At 46.3% G+C, this 22039-nt stretch overlaps 2 protein-coding genes across 4 annotated transcripts in view; both read right to left on the bottom strand.

Moving 5' to 3' along the window:
• LOC149310158 (zinc finger protein 212-like) overlaps positions 1 to 22039 on the bottom strand; it is a 22595-nt gene continuing 556 nt past the window's right edge. Inside the window, exons 1-6 of one of the 3 annotated variants that reach the window (XM_089533820.1) lie at positions 15187 to 15354; positions 10220 to 10615; positions 7953 to 8079; positions 5486 to 5599; positions 3730 to 3846; positions 1 to 1593 (exon numbers count right to left, since the gene is read on the bottom strand). In XM_089533820.1, coding sequence (XP_089389946.1) covers positions 677 to 1593; positions 3730 to 3846; positions 5486 to 5599; positions 7953 to 8079; positions 10220 to 10600 — 1656 coding nt within the window. In that variant the 5' untranslated portion in view covers positions 10601 to 10615; positions 15187 to 15354 and the 3' untranslated portion in view covers positions 1 to 676. Of the gene's footprint in view, positions 1594 to 3729; positions 3847 to 5485; positions 5600 to 7952; positions 8080 to 10219; positions 10616 to 12106; positions 12268 to 15186; positions 15355 to 22039 lie in introns of those variants that run through there. The other 2 variants (XM_089533819.1, XM_089533821.1) reach the window with 2 other exon arrangements.
• The window catches only part of LOC149310159 (zinc finger protein 783-like), a 15000-nt gene continuing 10971 nt past the window's right edge, over positions 18011 to 22039 (bottom strand). The window contains exons 5-6 of the mRNA XM_089533822.1: positions 21506 to 21619; positions 18011 to 19995 (exon numbers count right to left, since the gene is read on the bottom strand). Of these exons, the coding sequence (XP_089389948.1) occupies positions 19088 to 19995; positions 21506 to 21619 (1022 nt within the window). The 3' untranslated portion in view covers positions 18011 to 19087. The remainder of the gene's footprint in view (positions 19996 to 21505; positions 21620 to 22039) is intronic.

Here is a 22039-nt window from a genome sequence, read left to right on the forward strand (position 1 = left end):
AGCAGATCCAGCACTTTACCACTCAGAGATAACACCCAAAAAAACCTACACAGAAGACCATTATTTTCTTGGCTTTAGCAAACATCATACAGCAAAGTCACGAAAGTGGCCAGAAATCTGAATTTCTGTGAGAAGGCAAAAGAAACCACTAACCCACAAAGTCCGCTAATTTGCCCCATGACTTTGGACTGCAACTCCCAGAATCCCCCAGTCAATAACATCAGGTTGGCAGGATCTTGGAGAAGAAGGGTGACCAGATGCCCTCCTTTTCTGGGACATGTCCTCCATTTCAAACTTCTGTCCAGGAGGAATCCTAAAATGTTCTCCTTTTCAAGCATGACTAAGAAGCAAACCTTTATATTGATAGGAGTATTTTTAGCTTTTATTTGATAACATCCTCCATTTTCTTTTCCATTTTGCAGTGCCTTGTCCTACTTGGTGGTTAGGACACCTGGTCATCCTCTGGGGTAGTTCCTTTCTTTGGACTACCATAATCAGAAACAGCCAGTGGCCTGGGAGATTCTGGGATCTGTAGACTGAAAAAACGAGCAATCTCTCCTTATGGCGTTGTCAGAAATGACCCAACGGGGCAGCCCAAGAGGGCCACTGCCGTCACCCAACTTCTCCAGCCCCCAAATCTCTGTCCTAGCAAGGGCTCTCCAGTCTAGCCAAATGTTTATGTGGGGAACATCTCTGGTCTCAGATGGGACACCCCGTCTTCAGTCTGTGCCTTCATCCTGCCCCGTGGGCCCTGAGGAGGTCTCTGGGGCAGGCCGTGTTCGAGCCATACTGTCTCGGCCTCATGGAGACGCTGGTGCCCCACCAGATGCTGCTTCCGGGTGAAGCTTTTCTGGCAGAGAGGGCACTGGTACGGCCGTTCGCCAGTGTGGAGGCGCCCGTGGGTGGCCAGGTGCTCCTTACGGATGAAGGTCTTCCCACATTCACCGCAGGCGTATGGCCTCTCCCCCGTGTGGATCATCTGGTGACGGAGGAAATTGGAGTGGTGGTTGAACCCCCGGCCGCACTCCCCACAGATGTAGGACCCGACCTTGGCGCCGGCTGCGTGAGTCCGCTGGTGGAGGTGAAGGTTGATCTTCAGCCGGAAGCTCTTCTTGCACTCGGCGCAAGTGTGGGGTCGCTCACCCGAGTGCCACAGGCGATGCTTGCTGAGGCTGGCCTGGTGAGGGAAGCACCGTTTGCACTCAGGACAGGCGTAAAGCTTCCCATCAGGCTGCAGGTTCATAGCGGGGCTTCCGGGAGCTTCTGGAGAGTTTTGTGGATGGGTCTGCTGATGCAGCGCCCGCTGTTCCTCGTACAGGAAGCTTTTCCCGCATTCGGGGCAAACGTACGGGGCCTCACCAGGGAGGGCCCCTTCCTGGACAATGATGGTGGTGAAGTCGCCAAAGTCTCGCCGGCATTCGGACGCCTCATCCAGGCTTCCAATGCCAATTGGCTGCCCGTCCACACACGCCAAGCCTTCCTCCGGGACGTGAAAGATGGTCCGATCCGGTGCTTCCGGGAGGGTGCTATAGACCACCATGTCTCCGGTCCTTGTCTCGGCCCTTGGAGGAGAGCGGGCAAAGTGGGCAGCATCTGTGCAAAAAGGAGAAGCATCTCAGAGGTGAAAGGGCACACACAGAAATTAATACAGTGGGCCCTTGATATCCACTAGAGTTTGGATCCACAGCCCTGTGTGGATACCAAAACTTATGGATGTTCAAGCCCCATGAAGTACAATAGCACAGTAAAATGATGCCCCTCATATAAAATGGCAAAATCAAGGTTCGCTTTTTAGAATCATAGAATCATAGTCTTAGAAGAAACCCCAAGGACCGTCCAGGCCAACCCCATTTTGCCATGCAGGAAGACACAATCCAAGCACCCCTGGCAGATGGCCATCCATCCTTACTGTCAGGAAGTTCCTCCTAATGTTGAGGTGGAATCTCTTTTCTTCTAGTTTGCATTCATTGCTTCAGGTCCTATTCTCTGAAGCAGCAAAAAAAAAAAGCTTGCTCTATCCTCAATGTGACATCACTTCAAATACTTAGGGTTCTCCTGGCCCGGGGATGGCGGTGGTTCCACCTGTCCTGAACGGGATCACGCTTCCTGTGAAGGACTCGGTACGCAGTCTGGGGGTGCTCCTTGACTCGTCGCTTCACCTTACATCTCAGGTGGATGCGACGGTCAGGAGCACCTGTTATCAGCTTCGGCTGATACGCCAGCTGCGTCCCTACCTGGGCCAGAGGGACCTTGAAATGGTAGTACATGCTCTGGTAACCTCTCGCTTGCATTTCTGCAATGCGCTCTACATGGGGCAACCCTTGTATCATACCCGGAAGCTACAAATAGTACAGAATATGGCAGCCAGACTGGTTACTGGCATATCCAGAGCCAGCCATATAACACCAGTGCTTAAAGATCTGCACTGGCTGCCTATTCGCTTCCGGGCGCAATACAAGGTGTTGGTCATTACCTATAAAGCCCTAAATGGCTTGGGCCCAGGATATCTGGAGGACCGCCTCTCCCCATACAATCCGCCCCGCACTCTCAGAACATCAGGGCAGCAGCTATTGAGGGTTCCAGGGGCCAGACTAACCTCTACCTCTAAGAGGACTTTTTCCATCTCGGCCTCTACCCTCTGGAATTCTCTGCCCATTGAGCTCCGCTCGGCCACCTCCCTGGCCCAGTTTAGAAAGGGGCTGAAGACCTTTTTATTTAAGCAAGCGTTCCCTGATACAAGCCCCGATTAACCCTCCCCCCCCACGTCAGCAGTGGCAGCTGGCTGGAATGGTTCAATGGACTGTGTTTTTAGTTATATGGTATATGTGCTTTGTAGAAGTATATGATATGCCATGCATTTTATGTATGTTGTACACCACCTTGGTTTATAGAAGGGCGGTATAAAAATAAAATTTTTATTATTACAGTGGTGCCTCGGGTTACGAAATTAATTTGTTCCGCTGTCAATTTCGTAACCCGAAAGGCTTTCGCAAGCCGAATCCCCATAGGCGCTAATGGGGAAAAGCCGCGATTTGGTGTAAAATCGCGCCGAAAAGCACCAAAAGTTTTTTCGTAACCCGAAAAAACTTTCTTAACCCGAAACAGTTTTTTTAAATTAATTTTTTTCGTATCCTGAAAATTTCGTAACCTGGGTAATTCGTATCCCGAGGTACCACTGTATTTTATTATTATCATATCCACTCTTAACCTCCTCTTCTCCAGTCTAAACATCCCCAGCTCCCTAAGTCTCCCCTCATAAGGCATGGTTTCCAGATCCTTCACTATTTTGTCCCCTTTCTCTGGACAGGCTCCAGCTTCTCAACATAATAATAATAATAATAATAATAATAATAATAATAATAATAATATTTATTTATAGCCCGCTTTTCCAGGGTAGATCAAAGCGGGTTACAGCAAAGCAAAAGGGAATACAAAACAGAATACAAAACATACAGTATAAACATCATAAAAACAACTCATTACGTTAAAACACTATAAGAATACGAATAACATGCTTTTTCAAACTGTAGTGCCCAGAACTGGACAGTTTTCCAGGTGAGGTCTGACCAAAGCAGAATAGAGCGACACTGCAATTTCCTTCTGCCTAGCCAGCTGCCCTCCCTAAGCCTCCAGGGAAAGGTTGACCAGTTAAAATGAGAATCTGCAGAGGAAGAAGGGTCAAGATGGGCCTGTCTTTGCCTTTGCCTGCCCCAGATGTTGTCAACCTACCAGGGCTGTTGTCTGTGGGAGCTCCCTGTTCTGCTGCATCCCACTTGTCCATCATAGATGGAACAACTTCGCGTTGGATAAATGTGACCATGTTGTCATTGACGGTTGCTGGGAATTCTGTGTGTTAATAAGAGAGTGGAAATACATTCAGATTTATTCCTTTGTTTATTAAAATATTGATATCTCACCCTGTATCATAAGATCTTCAGACAGTGTTCAATAAAATCAGGAGCAATAAATCAGTGTGCAATACACTTTCAATTTTAGAACAGTAAAATAACTGAAGCATCCTAAAACATGCAAAACTTTTTTAAAACGTTTTAAATCATGTACATATAAAGGTCTGGATGAAATCATTATGCACCAAAAACTAACTAACATTAAATAACATGGCATAGTAAAATGGTGTCCCTAATCTAAAATGGAAAAATCAAGGTTTGTGTTTTGGAATTTATATATTTTAAAAATATTTTTAAGCCATGGATGGTTGAATCCATGGATAAAAATTCCATGGATGCAGAGGGTCGACTGTATACTACAGCTGCGGTTGAGAATCATGAGGCCCTCCGGACATGGTTGGACTGCAACTCCCAGCACTCCTCTCCATTGGCCTAGCTGCCTGTGGATGATGGGAGCTGCAGTCTATCAATATCTGGAGGGCTCTGTGATTGCCACTCCTATGCCACAAAAATGCATGTAAAAGTATGCAGGTTTGGTACAGCCTTCTGTAGGGGAATTCAAGTTTCCTAAGGCTTCAGCCCTTGGTAAGGAAACAAAACTATCAAAACTATCAAAGCCAAGGCTGTGCGGGTCTTGCTTGTAAATTAGCAGAGCAGCAGAAACGGTCTTTTGCCTTAAGATGCTTCTGTAAGAACTGAGGCTGACACAAATAGCTTGTAGTTTAAAAAACAAAACTTTACTAATGGCTTAAATCTACACATACATGGAAGCTACATCCTAACCTATCTAGTGAATAGTTTAGGTAAAAGAAGGAGTTTGTATCTCACCATCTTTGGGAGGAAAGTTGAGAGAGCAATGCATGGGGATGGAGAGACCGAAGGGAAAGCAGGAGAGGTCTATTGTGTGAGAGAACTTCCTAAGGAAGTTACTTAGATCACATGATCTGTTTACCAACTTACAAAGGTATTTATTGCCCCTGGAATTTAGCAGGACCAAATGGCATGCAAATAGAGACAGAAGACAGTAGAGATGCATGTAGGAAAATCCTATCTATCTGAGGAGGGGGAGAGAGAATGCAACGATTTTCCAACACCTTCTCCAGCCCATATTTATTGGAGACCTACCATCTCTTGAGATAGTTTCAATTTAAGTGAGCAAAAGGGCATCTAGAACCATAGAGCTGGAAGAGACCCTAAGGGCCATCCATTCCAACCCTGCTTCTGCCATGCAGGAAATCTTATCAAAGCATACCTGACAGATGGCCATCCTGCCTCTGCTTAAAGACCTCCAAGGAAGGAGACTCCACCAAAATATCCAAGGAAGGAGTGTGTTCCACTGTCAAACAGCCCTTACTGTCAGGAAGCTCCTCCTAATGTTGAGCTGGAATCTCTTTTCCTGGAGCTTGCATCCATTGCTCCATTGGGTCCTAGTCTCTGGAGCAGCAGAAAACAAGCTTGCTCTATCCTCACTATGACCTCATCTGTCTGTTCTTCTTGAGATCTGAGGAAAGTTTTGCTTCCTAGGCCTGTCCCTCCAGCAAATGGAGAATGGATGGCCCATCATCCCCAGAACTCACCTGTGCTGATTTCCCCAGTGGCCTCTTCTTCCTCTGAACGGCCCTGGTCCTCAATACACATTTTCTCCCCACGTTCGATACGGGACAACACCTCAGGCTTGGCAATGGCGTCATCTGGTTGGGGAGCAAGGCACAGATATATTAAGGAACTACCTAAATCCATGATACTTTGCACAGAGAACACTGAGACAATAGTCCCTATTGTTCACAAGGATGAAGAAAATACACCAAAAGCAACCGAGGAGCAGCTGATGGCACTTTGGAAGTCAAAGCAGGAATTGCAAAGGTTTGAGAGAGGCACTAAATATGGTGGCTATTGGCGCCCATGTCCGTGGGGTGACAAATCTGCTCCGTGTTTTAATCCAAACTTTAATGGGTTTGTCTAAGATTCTCCCCATGGTAGGTCCAGCCCTTTTGGCAGATCCTTCAAAGCATAGATTGAAACCAAGTGAAAACTACGGCTGCTTTCTGACTCAACTTTGATGGTAACATTCATGCTTTTACGAACTAATTCTCCTTGTTTTTATATTTGCTAACTTCTTCCTACAAACAGGGCAGCATGGCTGGGTAGCAGAGAATAAAATCCCCGAATAAAATCCTGTGGGCCTCCCTCCTCTTCCGTGGCCAAGAGGTTGGGCTATGGGGCTTTTATTGGTTATTTTTCTGTATAATCACTGTATTGTATTTTTAATCTTTTGATGTGTACATGATTGTATTTTAATCTATGTTGTAAGCCGCCCTGATTTCTAGAAGGGCAGGATATAAATAAAAATTTTATTTATTTTATTATTATTATTAGAAAGGTTTTAGGGAAGGGGGCAAGTAAAGTGCACCCCACAGGCTATAGGTGACCTCCAAACATTTTGGGAGTCACCCCCAAGAACTTAAGACACCCCCCTCCAAATTTGCAGTCAAAAAAGTCATGGCAGATTTGCCTAAAATGCAGCAAAAAAGGGGATGTACCAAAACATGGAGATTTTGTGCTATTTGCTAGGATCACATAGTTCTGTAGTTTGGGGTGGGGTGAAGCATAGCTCTCCAGCCAAGAATTCCTTGCCTAAACTACAAATCCCAGCACTCTGTACAGTGTGAAGTCAACCTTTATTACTGCCATGTAGCTCCAAGTTGTTTTCAACTTATGGTGACCCTAAGGACCTATCATGGAGTTTTCTTGGCAAGGTTTGTTCAGAGGAGGTTTGCCGTTGCCTTCCTCTGAGGCTGAGAGAGTGCGACTTGTCCAGGGTCACCAAGTGTGTTTCATGGCTGAGCAGAGATTCGAACCCTCCAGAGTCCTAGTACAATGCTCAAACCTAGTCCAACGCTAAAACTGACTCTCTGAAGACAACCTTTGGTCCCCCGGATACTGGGATGTCTAAACATTCTGGCCTACTTGACTAAGTGTGAAGGTTTCCGGGATAGAAAGTACCAAATATCTAGAGGACCAAAGTTTGAGAACTACTGGACTTGAGTTCCCCAGCAGAGAGAATTCTGAGTCTATTACCTTGACAGGCAAACTGGGGTTGAACCATTATAAGCAGGTGGCACAAGGGCTATATTCGCACTGCAGAGATAATGCAGTCTGACACCACTGAAACTGCCGTGGCTCAATGCTATGAAATTCTGGGATTTGTCATTCTGTGAGACATTTAGCGTTCTGTCAGAGAGCTCAAGTGTGACAACAAACCACAAATTCCCAGGACTCCATAGCACTGAGCCATGGCAGTTAAAATGGTTCAAAACTGCTTTATTTTTGCACTGCTGATACATCCAGAGGCAGTTCTGCTTAATTTCAGTCCAACGGCCACCATTTTATTGCTTATATGAATTATAGGTATATATGCATACCAGCCAAAAACTGGTGTATACAGTGTGCCCTTTTTTACGTGGGGTATCCATTCCAGAACACCCCCCCGCGTAAAAAAAGTGTATGCTCGAACCCCATTGAAAATAATGGGTCTCGTGCATGGTGCGGTGCACAGCGTAGCGCTTGTGTCACGGGCGTGCGCCCCATTACTCTTAATGGGATGCGCCGCCCCTTGAACCACGCGAACTCCTGCGGGCTCCCTGGCGGCTTTCAGCATATGCTGAAAGCCACGTATGGTGTGTCCATGTATGACGCGGGTGCACTGTATTTACTCTCATGCCTATATATACACAGCAAGTCAAATCATAGTCTTTCATCCTTCTTTTCTATTCACCCTTCACTACTAAATATTCCTTCTTGACCTTGTATTTTCCTGTTTCATTCGTCTTATCGTAATCTACAACAGAGTTTCCTTTACGTCCCAACGCTATTCAAATATTTTACCATGGGCTTCCAATTCTTTTCCCAGCATTTTGTTGATTGTTTTTATTAATCCAAACTGTTAATTAAATGGCTGCCATTTTCACATATCCTTAGGGCTCACCGTCCACCATCACCACCCAAAACTGCCCAGCTTTTGAAGCTGCTTGATTTTCTCTTTACCCATGGAGACCAGGGATTCGTAGTTCCCTCTCATGATGTTCTTGTAGAGCTCCCGCTGCCACTCGGCCAGGTTCTCCCATTCTCGCTCGGAGAAGCAGACGGAAACCTCGTCGAAAGTCACCGGCACCTGAAATTGCAAACTGACTCAGATCATGGTGCCAAGTTGCATTTTGTAACAAACCAAAAATAAGCTGGGAAATGCTAATTTTTGGAAGCTGTCAGACAGTGGAGGGTTCTGGGAATCCAAAAATTTTAAGTCTTTCCAGCTTTGGAAGGCGAAAGTCGAGATCCTACTTAGTGTTTGCATCGAGTCCGGCAACTAACCAAGTTCAGAAATTCAGGCGTCAGTAGTTCAAACTCAGCAATACAATAGCTGAAAATGCCAACTGCATTTCAAACGGCATTAAATACAGATCTCTTCCAGCAGACAATTGTAAATCATGATATTGTAAAATCTGAATATGTACTCTTATGAGTGTATTTTGATGATTTTATACTATTGCATTTTAACTGTGAGTTTAAGTATTTTTAATTGTGCTTTCTATTTTAACATGTTGTACCCTACTCTGCCTCGAGCTTTGAGGAGAGGCAGGAAAGAAATACAATTTATTCTTATTATTCAACATCATAGTTCCATACCATAAGTGTTTTTATCTTTTTTTAATTGTACTGGACTTTTAAACCAATTATCTGTTTTAATACTGAAATTGTTTCATTCCATTTTAATTGTCAATTATGTAATTTTTCAAGTGTACTGTGCTTTTAGATCATAAACTGCTTTCAGCCCCAATTTTGGGGGGAAAGCAGGATGCAAATAAATATAATAAACCTCCACATTCACTGGGGTTAAGGGCACAGGATTCCCACGGAAGAAGAAAAAACGCAAATTAAAAAAATCTGTTTAACCTGGGATTCTCTAGGAATCTGTAGGTCCCCCAGCACTATTCTATGGTCCACTTCTGGCAGATTTGGACCACAGAATTGTGTTGGGGGATCTACCGTATCTTCCGGCATATAAGACGACTGGACATATAAGACGATCCCCAACTTTTCCAGTTAAAATATAGAGTTTGGGATATATTCACCGTATAAGACTACCCCTCTTCCAATGCACACCAAATAAAAATTAAAAAAACATCAGATTTGATTTCAATATGGTAATTTTAATTCAAATGATATGTAGGTACTTAGCAGGAAACCTTGTTGTATACAAAGCCTGCTTGGATTGGTCAGCTCTCCCTGCCTGCCCAGACCTTCCTGTCTCCAAGACTATCAGAGCGGTAACTGCTTTCATATGATCGTCGCATACGGTGGGGATGTGGCCGCAGCCATTTTTGAGCTCCCCCCACCATATGCGGCGACCGCAGATTCTCCAGTCTGGCTCAGAAGTTTCAGCACCTGCCCTATAAGATGACACCCAGCCTTATAAGACGACCCCCGACTTTTGAGAAGATTTTCCTGGGTTAAAAAGTAGTCTTATACGCCAGAAAATACAGTACAAATGCCCAGAGAAGTGTTTTCTCTAGGAATCTCTAGGTCCTCCCATGTGACTCTATGGTCAAATTCCAGCAGAGAACTAAATCAAATCCATGAATAATCAAATTTGCAAAAGTCAAAGCTGCAAATGAGGAGGGTTGACTGTAATAATAACAATGATAGTAATAGTAGTATCAGGATGGGGAGCATTTTTGGCCCCCTCAGAAAGAGCCATTTCAGGCCCAGGAGAGACTTTTTCTAACCATACAAGAAGTGCTATAAGTCAAGCGTCAAGTCTAAGGCATGTAACAACAGTTCCAAAGATCTAGAGATTTAAAGGTTATATTCTAAAGTCCCAAACCTACTTTGGAGGCCATTGGGTTCAACACCTTGGGCCTATGGCGACCCTAAGGCAAACCTACTACGGAGTTTTCTGAGGCTGAGAGAGTGCAGCTTACCCAAAGTCACCCATGACCAAGTAGGAATTGAACCATGATCTCCAGAGTCAGATGTCCAATGATCAGAGCACTGTGTGTATTTGTGCCTTCATTTCCAACTAATGGTAACCCTAAGGTGGTGATCCTATCATGGGGTTTTCTTGGCAAGATTTGTTCCGAGGCATGGCCTGAGGCTGAGAGCATATGGCTTGTTCAAGGTCACCCAATGGGTTTCCATGGCTGAGCTGGAATTCAAACCATGGTCTCCCAAGTCACAGTCCAATGCTCAAACCACTACGCCACGCTGGCCAAGAGGTCCATAGAGAAGCTGTCTCCATATCTGAATCCACTCACCTTGGGGGTCTCCCCCTTGGAGCCCGGAGGGAGCCGGAGGATCCAGAAGTTCCGGTTCTTGAGCAGGTTCTCCATGTTCTCCAGCCTCTTCTGGAGCTGCCCATACTCCTGGATGAGGGTCCCCAGAGCGGTCAGGCTGTTGCTGAAGTCCACCAGTGTCTTGTCCGTGCCGGAGAGCTTCTTTTCAGCTGAGCCGGTCCTCCGTTCCAGGCTCAGGAGACGCCCCGCATGGAGGTCCACCTTCCTCTCCACCGCCTGGATGGCGGCCACCACTGTCCAGAGGGAGATCTCTGTGGCCTGGCGGTGGGCTGTTGCTTCATCCTTTTCATCCAAGTCGCACCGGCCCTTGGGACGGAAGTAGGCGGGTGGCAAGGGGGCCATGCGCCAGTCCAAACCCTGTGCACAGTGGAAGAGTAGAGATCAAGAATAGGAAGAATCAACAGCATGGCATGAATTGACCATCATCATCATCATTTCCAAAAGTGGGAAGGAAGAGGAAAGAGATTCCTAGGTATATGCATGCATTATCTTTATTCTGATTATTACAGGTGGGACTGCAGTCACAGGGAGCCAGTGTGTCAGACTATGACTCTGGAGACCAGGGTTCGATTCCCCACTCAGGCATGAAACCCACCTTGGGCAAGTCACACTCTCTCAGCCTCAGGGGAAGGCAATGGGAAACCTCCTTTGATGAAAAGTGCCAAGAAAACCCAGTGATAGGGTCACCATAAGTTGGGAATGACATGAAGGCACACAATGAAAACGTATACATAGGCATATATATATAATGATATTTTGTGTGTGCGTGTGTGTACACATATATATATTATACGTGTGTGTGTGTGTGTGTATAAAATTATGTACACAAGCACACACACACACAAATATATATTTATATCTACATATACCTATATACATATACAGTCAGCACTCGATACCTATGGAGGTTTGATAGGTTTGCCTTAGGGTCGCCACACACAAACGCAATGTGTTCCTGAGCATGACCTCTTGGACAGAAAATCTGGTAGAGAGAGAAATAACATGGAAAGTGAATATGGATAAGTTTGTTGTTGTTGTGTGTCTTCCAACTGTTTCCGACTTATAGTGACCTGAAGCCAAACCTATCATGGGGTTTTTCTTGGCAAATTTCTTTGATGGCAGCGGTGGGATATAAGGCCCAGAGAAATGTGTGTCACATAAAACCACTATATTTTTTGGATGACAGCCCCCTGGGCCTTATGTCCCACCGCTGCCACCAAATTATCACAGACCCTTTTTCAAATCTTTGTTTCAAAAGGCTTTATATATTGGTAACGTGGATGTATTGTATATTCCAACTGCAGACAAGCTTTTACTCATATTTACTCATATTTGATGTGAAAGTAATAAATAGATAATAATAATAATAATAGCTGTTGTTGTGTACCTTCAAGTTGCTTCTGGTTATGGCAACCCTAAGACACACCTATCCTGGGGCTAATGATAATGAATAATAATAATAATAATAATAATAATGCTGAAGACCAATTATCCATCTTTTCCAACCATAGAGGAGTGTGGAGAGAAGAGGAAGACCTCATGCAAGAAACCTTGCTCTTTTGCTGCTGGTGCTGCAGCCCTCTGAGCTTGTGCAGAGTGCCCTAACCACAATGCGCGCGCGCGCACACACACACACACACACACACACCATAAATATAAAATGGTGGCTGGGGGTGAGCCTTGCAAGCTCAAGAGAAGGGGAAGGGAGCTTGGAAGAAGAAGAGGAGGAGGAGAGAGAGGAGGGGACACTCTTGAACCCAGGACCTCTTGCAGGAGGAGTGCAAAGGTGTTGGGGTTTTGCAAAGGTCCCTCCCTTTGCAATGCAAGCCCCACTTTGCCTGGCCTTACCTGGTCAGAGGGGGTCCCCCATTGGGCGGCTGCGGCCATGGCTGCTCTTGCAAAAGGAAGAGGAAGAGGAGGAGGAGGAGGAGAAGCAGCAGCTGCTGCTGCAGGAAAATCCCTGGATCGAATTCTGGGTCGAGATTCGAGAAAGGAAAAGGAAGGAAGAGGGAGCTGCCTGGAGCAGGAGCAGCAGCAGGAGGAGGAGCTGCGCACTCTCAGCACAAGAAGCAGGAAGAAGGGCTGCTTGCTTGCAGCTGGTGCACACAATAGTGCTACACAGCCACACAACTGCAAGGCTCCCAGGCCTCCAGGACCCCCCCCAACTACAAATCCCAGGAGCCCATAGCACCACAGGGTGCATTTCCCCACTGTCAGTGACATTAGTCCATCCCTTGGACTCTTGGGATTTGCAGTTTAGGACCTGGGGGGAGTTTGGGGTTCTCAAACAGAGAGGTCTCATCATTGTATCCCAAACCTATGCATCCCAGGAGGCCATAGCACCATAGATGGGCATTTCCCCACTGTAAGTGGCATGAGTCTATCCCTTGGGCTCTTGGGATTTGCAGTTTGGGATTCTCAGACAGAGGGGTCTCACTGCATCTTCAAACTATATTTTCCAGGAGTCCGTGGCTCTATCAATGGGCATTTACCCACTGTAATTGACATTATTCCATCCCTTGGGCTCATGGAATTTGCAGTTTAGGACCTGGGGAGAGTTTGGGATTCCAAGCCAGGGAGGGAGGTCTCATTGCACCCCCAAACTATAAATCCCAGGAACCTATGGCACTATGTCCGTTTCCCCACTATAATTGCCATTATTCCATCCCTTGAACTCATGGGATTTGCAGTTTAAGGGAAACATTTCGGATTCTCAGCCAGGGAGCTCTCACTGCATCCCCACACTATACATCCTGGGAGCCTATGGCACTATACATGTGCATGTTCTATTATTCCATCCCTTGGGCTCTTCCCTACACATCCCAGGATTCCATAGGATGGAGCCATGGCAGCTAAAGTGGATTCATAGCACTGTTACTATGTACTTTTCCACTTTAGAGTCTCAGTCAGGGAGCTGTTATGCATTACCAAACTACAAATCCCAAGATTCCATTGGAAGTTGCAATGGCACTATAAATTGAGGGAGGTTTCTCGTTTTTCCACAGTAGAAACAGAACAATAGTTCATAATAGCAAGGCTTTCACTAGGACCTTTCCACTGCCTTCCTTCGCCTGGTATGGTTTTCAGACATGTTGTACTACATATCCCACCATCCCCAGCCCTCCAGCAGGCTGAGACAGAAGCCAAATAAAATGAATGTTAACAAGGTTTCATTAATGGCCTTCCTTTGCGTGACATTGTTTCCATATGTGATGCACTACAAACCCCACCATCCCCCAGCTGTTAAGCAGTAGGCTGAGGGATTTTGTAGTCTCTACCCAACACTGGTTCTTGGAAACCAAATGAACAGCAAAGGGCACAAGATCCTGGTGGAACCATACAAACCTCCATTTTCTTCCCTGCCATCTCAAAATGGTGGTGGGTGGGTGGGTTTAATTTGCCCTAAGTGGTCCATAGTGGCCCCATAACCCTCCCAAGGGGCAAGTGCGGACCATTTGGGGGCAATGTGTGGTATATGTCCCCTTCTCCTTTTAGGCTTGGTCAGTTTGCTTTGGGATAACAAGCCCAAGGGGCATCAATAGGGAAGTGCAATGGGTTCAAACCTCAACGGCTTATACCCCAGAGCGGGGCTGGACACCTGGTGCGGCCCTCCTGGGAAGGAGCCTGCTGCTGACCACATCCCCACACCGGGTGACGCCAACCCATGATACCACCGATAAACCCATTTTTGATATGGTGACGTCTCATACTGCATTCTCATTGGGGGAGCTATGGATGATTTGAGTTTTACTGTTTTCGTTTGGTTTTAATGTTTGTAATTTATATTGCTTTTAGATCAGTGGTTCTCAATCTTCCTAATGCCGCAACCCTTTAATACAGTTCTTCATATTGTGGTGACCCCCATCCATACAATTATTTTCGTCCCGGTTCCTAAGACCATCAGAAATATGGGTTTTGTGATGGTCTTAGGCGACCCCTGTGAAAGAGTCGTCCGACCCCCAAAAGGGTTGCGACCCACAGGTGGAGAACCGCTGTTTTAGATTATAATTTTAATTGCTTTACTGTCATATGTTTTTAGAATGTTATTTGTGAGCCGCTTTGGGTCCCTTTGGGGAGAAAGGCAGGATCAAAATCAAATCAATGAATAATTTGAGCCAGCATGGCCTAGTGGTTTGAGCCTTGGACTACGTCTCTAGAGACCTGGGCTCAATTCCCGGCTCAGCCATGAAACCCCGGCTGGCCTTGGGCAAGTCACAGACTCTCAGCCTCAGGGCAAAGGCAAAACTCCTCTGCACAAATCTTGGAAGAAAACCCCATAACAGGGGGAAAGCCATAAGTCAGAAACAACTTGAAGGCACACAACCATAATAATGGGTGACCTGGGGGCAAAAAATGTGATGAATCCCCCCATGCACACCCATTTGGGAAGGGGACAGGGGTCCTTCCACGTGCCACAAGGAGAGCTTAGGGGGGCTGCAGGTGACCCATGGATTGTACTTTGCTCACCTAGCAAAAAAGCCATCATTTTCCAGAGATAAACTATAGTTTCTCGCACCAGGTGGGCAACTGCGCAAAGGCCAGAGGCCATTCCCTCCCACATCTGCCCCCCAGGCCTTATGGTACATTTTGGTGTGCCCAAAATAATGTAACATGACTTCTGGCTGCCATTTTGGACAATGTTTTGTTGTTTGTTTGGGGAGGCTTTGGGGCAAATTGACACATTTTCAGGTAGGCTTTGGCAGCTTTGGGGTGGTTTTTAGGCAGAAAACAAAACACCCCCACACTTGAAAAGCAGATTGAATTAAATATTTATATATTGGGGTGGTCTTCTGGAGGGTTTCAGGGGCCACAAGAGCCACATGTGGCCTGTAAACTACAATTTGCCCACCCCAGTTCTATCAAGACTTTCAATGTATGATTGTGAAAGCTGGAGAATGAAGAAACCTGGCAAAAAGAGATGAACTTACCAGTATTTGAGCTTTGGTGTCGGAGGAGCGTTCTGCATATACCACGGACTGCTAAAAAGGCAAAGAAATGGGTCTAAGAGGAAATCAGGCCTGAGCTTCCCCTGGAAGTCAAGTCAGCTAAACAGAGCCTGTCAGACTTTGGTCATATCATGAGAGGAAGAGGAAGACCACAGCGCAATCCATTTGCACGGCCTGAGCTGTTGATGGCACTCACGGAGGTCTCTCATTCCAGGGGTCTCCACAAGTCAAAGTCAACTGGACAGCAAGTAGTCAAGACAGCAGAGCTTGGGGAAAGTTACTGTTTTGGATTACAGTTCCCAAAATCCCCCAGCCAACATGAAAAATACTTGCCCACTCTCCCTCTAGAAGTACAATTCGCTTGTAGTTGGAGAAAAAAGAGCGACCGTTGAACAGGAGTCTTCTCAAGAAGACACCCCACCTGTTCCCTGGGTAAAATAATATTTAACAAAGAGAGATAGTGGCTTTGCCTTAGTCTGCAAACATCAAAACAAGGCCCTAGAACAGTGGTTCTCAACCTTCCTAATGCCACGACCCATAGGTTGAGAACCACAAAGGGATTGCGACCCACAGGTTGAGAACCGCTGCTTTATTATAGATTATGGTGCCAACCCAGGGTCTTAGGCGACCCCTGTGAAAGGGTTGTGGCCCACAGCTTGAGAACTGCTGCCCTAGAAGGACCTGGGGGCCTTGCGTAGATCTGACCTCAGGAAGCCTTAGCAAAAACCACAGAACAATAGAGGACTGGGAGAGACCTTCATCTTGCTCCTCTGTAAAATCAGAGCTCTCTGCTCTCCCTCAGTTGAAAATCCACCTGGCAAACAGTATCGGGAAATACTTTAGGTTCTTAGTTTTAGATAAGACAGGCTTTGAGTTCTTGGTTTTAGAAAAGGCAGTTTTAGGAAGAGGCCTTTTACTGAGTCAGCTCACTGGCTCATCTGCCAGCTCTGACTGGCAGACAAGACTCCTCAGGTGTATCAGTCTGGATTCTTTTCCTAAACCACCTTGCTATTCCCTTCCTGGTAACCTCCCACCCAAAGTCTAGCCAATCTTGACCTGTGGTCTCTTCCAACTCTATGGTTCTATGGCCCCGTACAGACAGGACAAAATAAAGCTGCTTCGGGTCACTTTGGAGGTATGCTGTTTAAATGATGCATGTGTCCTCAGAGTCCAGAAGCCATGCCAAAGCCACACTTCAGTCCTAATTTTTACTGTGAGATGGTTTTCTTACCGTAATTCTCTATGTGTTTCAACCTATGTGTTTAAATGGTTTATGTGTTCAGTTATACATTGCCTTAGAATTTATGTTGTACCTTGCCTCAATCATTGGAGAGATGCAGATAAGAAATAATAACAACAACAACAACAACAATTGCCCTCCCCCATTACTCACAGATGCTTTACCCATGGCTTGAAAATATTTTAAAATTATATACTGTCGGTCCTCTTTATCCACAGATTTTTTTTATCTACAAATTCAAGCATCCACAGCTTGAAAATATTTTTAAAAAGTGTCAGTTCCAAATAGCAAACCTTGATTTTCCATTTTATATAAGTGACACCATTTTGCTATGCCATTATATTTAATGGGACTTGAGCATCAACGGATTTTGTCATTCACGGGGGATCCTGGAACCAAACCCCGGCAGATAACAAAGACTCACTGTACATTCCAAAAACCAAACCCCGCTTTTGTTATTTTACATATAGGACACCATTTCACAACACATATTATATTTAATGGGACTTGAGCAGCCATGGATGTTGGTATCCACGGAGGGTCCTGGAACCAAACTTCAGCAGATACCAAGGGCCCATTGTAGTAGTAGTGGTGGTGGTGGTGGTGGTGGTAGCAATGGCCTTTCAAGCCAATTTCCCCCCAGAAAAATATTGGAGGGCACTGAGGTGCCACATGCAACCTTTGAGCCATGCTGTCCCCATCATTATCTTGAGAAAACAGGGACCATCTGTTTCCTTTGACCACATCAGTGTGGTCTATGGATCATGGTGGGAAAAGAGGACCAAAACAGTGGCAGAGACAGGGGACTCACAGTACAGAGTCAAATGGTCAGAAAAGCAGCTCTCACCATGCCTGTGTACCAAGGATACAAGATCAACCCCAACCAAGTTGGCTTCCCCATCACAAAAGCTGTGGTAGGTCGGTGCCTGTGATAGAACATCAGACATGATGGAACACAACATGGTTTTGTGCCGCTGTAAAAGATACAACTGCTTGAGATCTGGGGACTGCCAGTACCTTTCTCAATGGATTTGGGGGGACTGCTCTTCTCATGCCCCATTTTTTAAAAATGTTAACACCCTGTTAAAATGTATGTAACACTTGCAGGCAGCAAATAATAGAATGTTCTTTGTTTCCCTTGATAAAATATGTCTGGGGTTCAATCAGAAACATAGGGAATATGTGAGCCTACTAGATGATGGTACATAATGCTACCTTTCATAACGTTGGTGCTCCACAAGATCTGGGCATGATCCCCTCCTGCCACTCAAGAATGTTAGACACCTCCCCCTTATGCCACGGTTTGGGCATCCCACCCCTCTCCCTGGCATTCCTGCCAATGCATTCACAGTGCTAGGAAGCAGACTTGCCAACAAGAGTCTCAGGCCAAGGAGAGACCTGACCATGCCACACATGGCTGCATCTCACATCCTCCCCAGAGACGACAAGGACTTCAGAAGAGACACACTTGTATTGACAGGTTTTGCAAAACTAGATGTTACCAAAAGAATATGAAAATCAAAACTGAAGGCAGCAGGCACAGACCAAACACCTGACATCAACACGGAGGGAAAAAAGCAAGTTCATTACGGTCACCTCAGCTGACACTTAGCTCAACAACACTGAAATTCATAGATAATTCAACCAATATTTACAAAGGTGCCTCTTGCAAATAAAAAAAATAGCAACAACAACAATAACAAGACGACAGCAGCAGCGGCGAGGAGGACAGTTCTGGGATGCCTTGGAGTGTATGAGAACTGGGGTGGGATGATACAGGTGGCAAATCCTGCTGGAACATCATACAGTGACACAACACTACAACAAGCTCTTGGCATTGGCTTAGGACAACCAGAAACAACCTATTATGGAGTCTGGTTGAAGCTGCTCTCAACTTGTACACGTTTACCTGGGCATGTAACCAAATGCATTTTAAAACTCAAGAAACCAAATTGAAAGGGGGGGACCACACACACGCACACACACCTTTACTAACAACAGTTAACTGGAAAAGGATGGATTCGATTTCAGCTCTGTAGAAGAGGTGCTTAACAGGGCCGGGAGCTCTGCTCTTCCCAAGTAGGATTAAGGGAGAGGGAGAGAAGGGGGAACTAATTTAGATGGTGCCATCTTGCATGTCCATTTTCCAAATTCCTGACCCTTGCTCTGCATGCATGCATGTGTGTATATTTGCGTATGTGTCCGCATCTCTCTGTGTGAACATCCACCTCAAGAAGGCTCAGGGAGCAACTGAATGAGGCAGAAATATGAAATCTGAGAAACTCCAGTCTAGTGCGTGCCCAAGAGAGAAGCTGTGAATTATCGCTTGATGCTGCTCTCCCCAGAAAGCCCACAACTCAGTCCTCTTCCCGGATGGAACAAACTCAGGAGTGGTAGACCCCTGGAACACCACAAAGGCCCACTCAAGTGCAAACTGGGTCCCATCCAGGATGTAGCTTATGTCTAGGCCTGATCTTAATCCCCTTGTGCAGTGCGGGGCGAATCAGGTTCTAAGAGTTGCCGAGACAGAGGCCTCTTCTTTCATCTCCCAGCATGCCCTGGTATGAGCAAGGAAGCAAATTGGGTCCACTTTTTCAGCATTTTGCCAGAGATGGGCAATTCCCGCATGAGTGCGAGGGACTGCTACGGCTGCTCTTGCTTCAAGCCCAGGAGGCTGGTGGGGGTCCCCAGGGCAAAGTGGTGCGTCGTCGTCATGGGGTTGCGGGTGTGGATTTTCTGGTGGCAGTTCAGAGACTCCTTGTAGCGGAAGTTCTTCCCACAGGTGGCACACTGGTAAGGGGTCTCGCCAGTGTGGACACGCCAGTGCTTGAGGAGGTGATCTCGCCGGATGAAGCTCTTCCCGCACTCGGTGCACTGGTACGGCCGCTCACCCGTGTGGATCCGCTGGTGCCGGACAGCTTTGGAGAGGTCACGGAAGTCTTTGCCACAGTAGGTGCAGGTCAGGGGCCCATCGCCTTTTCCCGTATGGAGTTTCTGGTGAAGGAGCAAACTCACCTCCAGTTTGAAGCTCTCTTTGCATTGAGTACAAGTGTATGGACGCTCCACCATGTGGTTCCCTGGGCGTTTCCCAGTCCCAGTCCGGACAGCGGGACTCCTCTGGGGCTCGGGACGTTTGGGGGCTCTGGCCCGGGCTGTAGTCGGAGCTCTCTGGAGGACCAAAGGAGCAGGCCTGGCCTTTGAGCCCCCTCCAGGGTCTAGGGCTGGGTAACTGCCTCCTCCACCATGACTCTTTTGGTGGCTGGTGAAGAGCTGCTTGTCCAAGAATCCTTCCCCGCATTCGCAGCAGATGTACGGGCCAGTGTGAGCTTCCACTGCTAATGTGGAAGCCGCTTCCTTCTTTGAGTCCCCCATGCAGCGAGTGGACCGTCGCAGGCTGTTTCCTGGAGGCTTTCTCAGTGGAGCGACCGAGATGGGCTGGCTCTCGCAGAGCAGTTCTTCACCCGGGCCCTGAAAAACCTCTGTCCATTTTCTGGGGAACATGCCAGGAAGTTCTAAGCTTTCGGGATCTTCCTCCAGAAGCTGTGGAGCACCTAGTAACAGAGAAAGCCAGAGAGGGCAAGGGGAACAGGGTGGGGGGGAAGGAGGTCAGTATTGTGCAGCAAGTTCAACATGACTGAGCCAGCATTTCCACCCTGAGACACGATGTGGATCATATCATTGCCTTGAAACAGAAATGGCTAGTAATCCAGCTTCCTTAAAAAATTATTTTCGACCAACGAAGTGGGGAGGGGGGAAGTGCACATCCTGGCCAAGGCCCTGAAGAGAACAGTGTTGTGTAATAGTTCTCCTTTCAAGAACAACCTCAACTCATCCACAGCCATTCTGTGACCGGTGGAGAGTGGCGGGTGAGAATGGAGAAGGGTCTGGCTATGCCCTCATAGCCAGATGCAGAATTAATATATCATCTGCTGAGAACTGCAAGGATCTTCCAGAGCTCTCAGTAGATGATGTAATCATTTGGCACCTAGCTACAAGTACACAGCCAGTTACTCCTCAAATGGCGCAGGCTCTCCACCAGCCATGGAATGGCTTTTCAGGTGGGCTACTACAGTAAAACCATGAATCAAGAGGAGGCTTTGGTCATTGCAGAGGGTGGAAAAGAATACCAATCTCTGCAACAACAACAACAACAACAACAACAACAACAACAACACCCCCAAAGACATATGTAGACATAAGATAGTGCTGTGCCTCCACCTATCACTGACCGTATGCCACCCCAGTTTGTACATCTGACACAGCTTTCATGGGTGCCCAGTGCTGCATGTAGAGTTAGCTAGGGAGGCCATCAGATCTCTGGTTCTACACCTTCTCAACCTTTCTACAGCTGATAGTTTGGATCTGAGTTGAGAAAAGACCAGGAGGAACACTGGTGTGACCCTTCCTCCAGAGATTCTGGCCAAAATCCAGTTGCCAGCCCCAAGCCTAGCAATTGGATTTAGGTCTTTGAACTCTGCAAGGCCTGCTGCCTTTCCATCAAATGGAACTGCATATTAGAACAGCTGAAGCTGACTGTGATAAGTATCTCATACAGGTTGAGTATTCCTTAACCAAAATGCTTGGAACCAGAAATGTTTCATATTTTGGATATTTATTTATTTATTTGGAATACCTGTATTTGCATATACATAATGAGACACAATGAGGCAGGAGAGAGACTGAGGATCTGTGAAACAGCAAGAATCCAAGCATAGTGCCTGGCATAAATCCACACCTGCTGCCATTTCAAACATCTTCACATCTCTCGCTGGCCGCGTCTCTCACCAGGCTTGCAAATAGAGTACAGGAATGTAGATCAAAACATTTTGGATTTTGGAGTATTTTGGATTTTGGAATTCTGGATAATGGATACTCAACCTGCACTTTGAATGTTAATCTTCAAATGACTCAAGAATTATCATTTTTAAAAGTAGCATCTCTGTCTTATCCTCCATCAATGTCATTTTCTCCATGGGGCTTGCCCTGCCCTTGAGCAGCAGAATCACTCTCCATTCCTCCCCAGCTGAAGCAGCACAAGTCATTGACCCTTGCCCAACCTACCCATGGCAGAGTCACCAGGCATTTCTCTTTCTTCCAAATCCCCCATGCCTTTGACAAGAGACATCTCCTCCTGTTCCATCCAGGAACTATCGTTGAGGGCAGAAATTGGGGAGCCTGTTTCAAGGAGGAGAAGAAGAAAAGCAGAACAACCGCACATCATCACCACCATGTCAGGCAGGTTTTCAAAAGGCCAAGGTGATTCAAAGCCAAGATGCAGTATCCAACTCTCCACCAAAGAGAACCACAGCTCTCCTTGTCTCCCTCATCGCAACAAAGCCTGTGTGTATTCAGCAAGAAAAGCACACACCTTGGGTGAAGAATTCAACATCCTGAAAAGCTGGCTTTATTTGGAGGGAAAGCTATGTCATTGAATGCTAGTTAGGATTGTACATGCCATCATATTTCACATCTCTATCTATGGACCTGAAAACTGGACACTGAAGAAAGTGCTTAGAAAGAGAATATTATTATTATTAATAATAATATTAATAATATTGTTTTGAGAAAAGGGTGGGATATTAATATTAATAATAA

Source organism: Sceloporus occidentalis, unplaced genomic scaffold (genome assembly GCF_023333645.1).
Source record: "Sceloporus occidentalis isolate IW3139 unplaced genomic scaffold, rSceOcc1.0.p SCAF_7, whole genome shotgun sequence".
Classification (NCBI taxonomy): domain Eukaryota; kingdom Metazoa; phylum Chordata; class Lepidosauria; order Squamata; family Phrynosomatidae; genus Sceloporus; species Sceloporus occidentalis.